Source organism: Ammodytes marinus (genome assembly GCF_949987685.1).
Source record: "Ammodytes marinus genome assembly, chromosome: 12".
Taxonomy (NCBI): Eukaryota; Metazoa; Chordata; class Actinopteri; order Uranoscopiformes; family Ammodytidae; genus Ammodytes; species Ammodytes marinus.
The window spans coordinates 29,292,274-29,299,773 of record NC_137216.1 but is presented as its reverse complement, the minus strand read 5'-3'; the positions used below and the strand labels follow the sequence as shown (position 1 = coordinate 29,299,773).

The 7,500-nt window shown below is 38.7% G+C and overlaps 1 protein-coding gene across 1 annotated transcript in view; it reads left to right on the top strand.

Moving 5' to 3' along the window:
• The window catches only part of dgkh (diacylglycerol kinase, eta), a gene marked incomplete at both ends in the record, with an annotated part of 103,290 nt that overhangs the window by 873 nt on the left and 94,917 nt on the right, over positions 1-7,500 (top strand). Inside the window, 1 exon segment of the mRNA XM_080037952.1 lies at positions 1,968-2,138. Within this exon segment, the coding sequence (XP_079894078.1) occupies positions 1,968-2,138 (171 nt within the window).

Genomic DNA, 7,500 nt, shown 5'->3' with positions numbered 1-7,500 from the left:
GTCTATCCATCAAAACTATGACGTATAGGTCCTTAGCAACGGTCATTATACCCTTGACAGCGGTCTGTCTTGCTGGAAATAACAGACCTGTAGAATGCCGTGATTTACATAGGATTCTCAAAGTGACATGTAATAAAAGAAAGGAGTAAATAGAACATAGATTGTAATGAGAGTAATATACAGTTTGTGGATTACAATATCACCGTGCGTAATAGGCTCCTTGATAGGCGAACGTGCAGCTCTTTTCTATTGAATTTTTTTTTTTTTTTTTTTTTTTTTAACCTTTATTTATACAGGTAAATCCCATTGAGACCGAAGACTCTTTTGCGATGGAGACCTGTTTTCCTTTCCCACGTTACCATTCACACACACATTCATACACCGATAGCAGCAGGCTAACTATCGATTTTGTGATACTATGTAGGCCTAATAAAGTTGGCTTGTCATGTCTAATCAAATCGAGTTGTTAAAGTTATAGTCCAGTTAGAGGATTTATGTTTTTTTTTTTTACTTTAATTTTTATTACGTTTTGTTTGTTCATATAATTAATATAGTATGTGAACAGGTGACTTTGTCTTAGTCATAGAATACGGTAGAAAGGGAACCGTGAAAAGAAAATAATAACGGTAGTAGGCTAATAATATAGAATAAGAATAGCTTGAATTAAACCTGCAGTGTGTAGAATTTTGGGTTTTATTTCCTAGCAGATTTTGTAGAAAGTAATTATATATCCATAAGTACATTTAATTTAGTGCATAATAGCTTTTTTAACAATTTATTTTTCACTTAGAAAGGGTCTCATATATGTCCATATTTCTGCATATTTTGGACCAAGGCCTAGTGCCGCCATCTTGAAAGTGTCATAGTTGGAATGTCATCAGGTGCATTGTTTAAAATTTAGAATTGTTCTTGTCCTTGAAGGCCACTGTAGCTTCTGTTATTATTCTAAAGGGTTGGGGTTACCCAGGGAGCGTTGCATTCTAGAACTTTGTAGAACTTTCTTGATGATGTCATATTACACACTGCACCTTTAAATAAATGAATCAAAATAAATGTGGATTTTTTTTTACATTTAAGATGTGACAAATCCAACGACTCTCTCTATAAAATCTTAATAGGAAATACATTATAATAAGAGTATAGTATGTCTATGTTGCATTGTTGTGGTTATATCACTGTGCGTAATGTTCCATTGGCGACATTACGCAGCGTTTGAACGATAGGCCTATTGTGTGATACTATATTTTGTTGGCTTCGCTATTTACTTAGTTTACTTAGGCTACTTAGGTGTTTTGTGTAAAGCAGCCGCGAGCCGCTAGGGTCTGCTACCATGGCACTGACAACCACCGGTTCACTCAGTTTAATGAGTGGATGAGGCGGTCTCTCTCTCTCGCTCTCTTTTTCTCACACAAAACACACACACTCTCTCTCTCTATCTCTATTTCTCTCTCGTTCTCTTACACACACACACACACACACACACACACACACACACACACACACACACACACACACACACACACACACTCTCTCTCTCTCTCTCTCTCTCTCTCTCTCTCTCTCTCTCTCTCTCTCTCTCTCTCTCTCTCTCCCTTAAACTACCCGTGTGTTTCTGGCTACTTACCGGAGAAGCCATAATAACCACATTACAAGCCGCTATAGTCTGGCTGTGTGTGTGCTATAGTGGTGGGTGGGTGGGTGGGTTATAATAGCCTTTCTAGCCTTCTATATGCTCTGTAGCCCATCCCCACTTATTTTAGCCTGTTGCGCGACATGCATTTCACCAGCCCACACATTAGGAATAGTACACCCCAGAAAACAACACCTCTTAGTCTGTAATATAGGCTACGAGTCTCCGAGAGATGTCAGCTAGGCGAGACAATGCCTGCAGCGAGCCGCTAAGGAAGGCTTCTAACTCGGATTGGTTTTGTCATTCTTCCCCCCCTCTCCCTCTCCATGGAGGACAGGAGCCGGCCGACAAAATGCCTCAGTCTAACCCGGGGATCCATGCTCATGTGCTGGGTGCTTCGGTGGGGAGAGACGGCGCCGCGGATGAATCTTCCGACAGCGAAGCGGAGCAGGAAGGCCCCCAGAAACTCATCCGGAAAGTGTCCACCTCAGGGCAGATACGAAGCAAGGTAAGACACCGCTAAACACACTGGATCTTTGACTAACTATGGATGGATGGATGATTTGCGTTGTTCTGATCTAACTTGTGTTTGTTTTAATGAGTGTGTGTGTGTGTGTGTGTGTGTGTGTGTGTGTGTGTGTGTGTGTGTGTGTGTGTGTGTGTGTGTGTGTGTGTGTGTGTGTGTGTGAGAGAGAGCCACGGCTAAAAACACTTGATGTCTCCGAGTGAGTGGATATAGGCTATGACTTATTGTGGATGGATGGATGTTTGAATTTGGAGCGTTGTAGCCTATCTAACTTGTTTTAATGTGTGTGTGTGTGTGTGTGTGTGTGTGTGTGTGTGTGTGTGTGTGTGTGTTGTGTGTGTGTGTGTGTGTGTGTGTGTGTGTGTGTGTGTGTGTGTGTGTGTGTGTGTGTGTGTGTGTGTGTGTGGTGTGTGTGTGTGTGTGTGTGTGTGTGTGTGTGTGTGTGTGTGTGTGTGTGTGTGTGATATTTAGAAGACTTGGATATTGTAAAAAAAAAGAAAATTGGTTTGGATTGTTTTAGCTTTGTTATCAAAACATATACAACTGTATCTTTTTATAGCTGTTGCTTAATAGAAATACTAATTCAAATGTAGAATCGTAATAAAAGAAAAGTGGGTAAAATCTGTTGCATATGTATCCTATTACGGGCGGCAGTGGCGAAGTGGGCAGGGAGTTCGCCTCTGGAGTGCAGGGTCAGAGGTTCGATCCCCCGCCTACCCGCCACATGTCGAAGTGTCCTTGGGCAAGACTTTGAACCCCAAATTTCTCCCGATAGTTAGCTTGCACCCTGCGTGGTAGCTGCTGCTATCGGTGTATGAATGTGAGTGTGATTGGGTGAATGTGTACAAAACAATGTGAAGCGCTTTGAGTCTGTGAAAAACCAGGGAAAAGAGCTTTATAAGTTGAGACCATTTACTAGAGAATGGGATGAAATTAATCACTCCCACCACTCAGTACCTTTAAAAACATGTTACAATCAGCTCTAAAAGAACACTGCAACTGTTTTTAACCTGATGCCTTTTATTTATTTTTAATTTGTTTTTTTTAGCTGTATGTATTAGCTTGTTTTTATATAGCCTGTTATGAAGTGTAATTTTAGCATTATAGTGTCAATTGTGGTGTACTTTGTTTGTGTGTGTGTGTGTGTGTGTGGCCTTGTGCAAATTCTGCAACTTCTTTTCTGCTGCCTGTCTTGGCCAGGACTCCCTGTGAGAAGAGTTACTGTAACTCAATGGGACCTTCCTGGTGAAATAAAGGTTAAATGAATAAATAAAATAAAATAAAATAAAATAAAATAAAATAAAATAAAATAAAATAAAATAAAATAAAATAAAATAAAATAAAATAAAATAAAATAAAATAAAATAAAATAAAATAAAATAAAATAAAATAAATTAGCTTAATGAAAAATTAAAATTGATACATTCTAACTCCATCTCTAATAAGATTCTAAAGGAATAACTGCTAACAACATAGTATGGTAATTGATTGTTAATTATGTTTCATACTATTGGGCCCACTGACTCTGAAAACATTTCGGTAACTTATTTGGAGTGTGCTCTACAATCCCATGAAATGTACTATGCATTTCTTATTAGCCTATTTAAAGGTGGAGTCAGTGATTCTGGAGAACGCTTGTTGTCAAAATCACTTTTTGTCAAAATCGCAGTTCAGTGAATATCTCCTCATGATCCGCTACATGTAGGCCAACGTAAAAAAATCCAGTGTTAATTTTTCATTTAACTTTTATTTATCCTGGAGAGACCAATTGAGGGCTGACCCTCATTTACAATGACGTCGAGTTCAAACAAATTCAAAGGAAAAACAACAATACATAAACAATATTCAATGCAATTACATCAAATACACAACAACAGGTGAAGAGAAAAACAATTGAAACATTTACACAGTGGTGAAGAGTGGCAGCAATTAAAATGAAATGGGTGAAAGTACAATATAGCCTAATTAAAACAGTTACAGGTAGAGTTTGGCAGATTTAAGATAGTTTGTTTAAATTGGTTAAAGGATATGAAGGTATTTAGTTTAATTTGTTGCTGTAAGTTGTTCCAGGAGTCGGGGGCACTGAAGGTAAAAGCTGTCTTTCCCAGCTCAGACCGGGCTTAATACACAACCATACAGGCTCTGTTAACTGATTGCTAGCTATGGTGGCCCACCTTTGTTTACATACCAGTTTTGAGAGCCTAGGCTGTTAAATCGAAATGCAATGTGCAATGTGTTGGAACACTATTTACAATATGTTCATATGCAGTGAAGTGGATGTACATGTTAAGGCATTAATGATGTGCAGGCTGAGTATTGAATATATAAAGAATGAATTTAAAAAAAGTATTGAACTTACAATTATAATAATAAGAAAATAGATCAGTCCCTATATCTCACTGGCTCTGTAAGCGGGCATGTTGCTAGCTATGGTTGGCCCCCTTTGAGAATATACACTTTTTTTTAAACATACCGGTTTACAGAGCCTAGGCTGTGTATTAACTCCAGAAAATTAAGTGATTTTGACAACAAGCGATCTCCAGAATAGATTGGCCAGTAAACAGTATATAAAAAATAGAATAGAAAGTAAAAAGTACACAGTAAATTCCCCAGTGTTAAATATGCAGTGTCAAACTCCATTAACTCTATCTGAGTTAATATAACAACAGCTGGAGTAGAATGCCTCCTAGTGTTGGTGTCAATTTCGGTAGTTAAAAGACGGGGTGTAGAAAGTACTCTATAAGGCTTTAAATAACACTATACAGTGTATTTTTAACTCTATTTTGAGTTAATTTAACTCTAAAATTTTAACACTTTGAAGAGAGTTAATTTAACTCCAATTCTGAGTGGGACCAAATACACTCGGAAATGGTGTTAAATTTAACTCTTTTAGTGTTGTTTTAACACTTCAAAATGTACTGTGTAGTTACATTGAAATGTGCAATGCGTTGAAACACTATTTACAATATGTTCATATACAGTCAAGTGGATGTACATGTTAAGGCATTTGTGATGTGCAGGCTGAGTATTGAATAGATAAAGAATGAATTGGGGGGCGCCCCCCTTAGCTCAGTTGGTAGGGCGTCCCCCCCCCCCCCATGGGCCTCGGCCAGCAACGGACCCGGGTTCGATTCCAGCCCGCGGTCGTTCTCTGCATGTCACTCCCCTCTCTGCCCCATTTGAACTCTGTCTCTACACTATCAAAAAAGCATAAAAAGTGCCAAAAAAATATCGCAAAAAAAAAATAATAATAATTTAAATAATTACAATAATATAAAAAAAATCGTTGGCCCTCTGTGAGAATATACACTTTTGTTTACATACCGGTTTACAGAGCCTAGGCTGTGTATTAACACCAGAAAATTATGATTTTGACAACAAGCGATCTCCAGAATATATTGGCCTCGCGTGGCCCACTTACCTTTTACACTGTGTACGAGTGGCGTACTCACTCACTCAATGGCTCCACTTAATTATTGACCACTCCACTCCACGCCAACTATACATTATTCAGCACGGGGCTATTCTTAGAAACATTACAGGCCCGGGAATGTCTGGCCAAACCCTTTTCATATGCAAATGAGTGTACGAGTGCTTACCTAGAGGTTATGCAGCTCTGGAAAAAATTAAGAGACCACTACCAATCTTCGGTGTCTCTTGTTTTACTATTTAGAGGCATATGTTTGAGTAGAATGAACATTTTGGTTTTATAATATAAACTACTGATAACATTTATTTCAAATCCCACCCAAAAGTATTGTCATTAAAGAGCATTTCCATTAAGTAATGTAGAGATGAAGATTGAAGAAAAATCCTGACTGGTCTCTTCATTTTTTCCGGAGCTGTATTGCATGGATGCAATGTGGGCGACTGTGGCTCAGGTGGTAGAGCGGGTCGGCCGATGATCAAAGGGTTGGAGGTTCGATCCCCGCCCTGCCACGTGTTTCATAGTTGTTGTGTCCTTGGGCAAGACACTTCACCCACCTTGCCTTGTGTGAATGCCGATAGTTAGCCTGCTATCGGTGTATGAATGTGTGCGTGAATGGTAACGTGGGAAAGGAAAACAGGTCTCCCTTGCAAAAGAGTCTTCGGTCTCAATGGGATTTACCTGTATAAATAAAGGTTAGAAATTATTATAACATTTCTTGGGCCCTAAAACAGGTAATTTTTGGGATGAATTTCTGTCAAACTCAGAATTGTTTAAAAATATACTGACTTTAGACTGGACTGGTTAGGATCTTGTACTCTATTCTGAGTAATTACAACAACACTGTCGGTGCATCGCCATCTACATGAGGTAAAGCCTTCAGTGATGGCACATGGATTTTATACCTTCTGCTGTACGTCCAGGTTTTTTTTCTTAGCAGTAGAATCAACAACTGAAACATTTCTTGGGCGTAGTGTATAAACGCTGCCATACTGAGAAATACAGAGAGAGTTTTGTGGAGCTGATAGGCTTAAACCTGCAGTGTGTAGAATTTTGGGTTTTATTTCCTAGCAGATTTTGTAGAAAGTAATTATAATATCCATAAGTACATTTAATTTAGTGCATAATAGCTAAAAAAAAAAGTTTTAATTATTTTTTTTCCCCTTAGAAAGGGTCTCATATATGTCCATATTTCTGCATATTTTGGACCAAGGCCTAGTGCCGCCATCTTGAAAGTGCACATGGATTTTATACCTTCTGCTGTACGTCCAGGTTTTTTTCTTAGCAGTAGAATCAACAACTGAAATATTTCTTGGGCTCTTCTTGAGGATTTGTCTGAGCTCCTGCCCCAGTGTCAGGGGAGGGGGAGGAGGGGGGGACACCAGTTTGTTAACGCTGCCATACTGAGAAATACAGAGAGAGTTTAGTGGAGCTGATAATAGGCTTAATCAACTTTGTGTCAACTCGTTTTTTGGGCGATTGGCTTGAACGTAACCGACATACATTTTTATATGAAAAAGTTACGCACTGTAGCTTTAAAATGCACTTGTCTTCTATTGCATACCAGTGTAAGGTGTAGGGGATAAACTGCATGTGTTAATATGTTTATTACACAGAGCACTATATTGCACTGAAACGTATGAGGAAATTGCTAAGTGCTAAAGCGCTAACCTATTTACTGTGCATTACTCTATTGCATATTGTTCATCAGCTAAATGGAGGCTGCATGGATAGAATATAGTTTTAAGCGAATTGAGTCGCCATGTATGTATGCTCTGATTACAGTAACCTAGGCGTATATTGAAGGGATTTTAATTGCATTGACAGGCACATAGACTTTGGCTGTATTTGAAAAGCCCTACTTACGTCCTACTCATACTGACGTCCTACTCATACTAAAAGCCCTACTAACGTCCT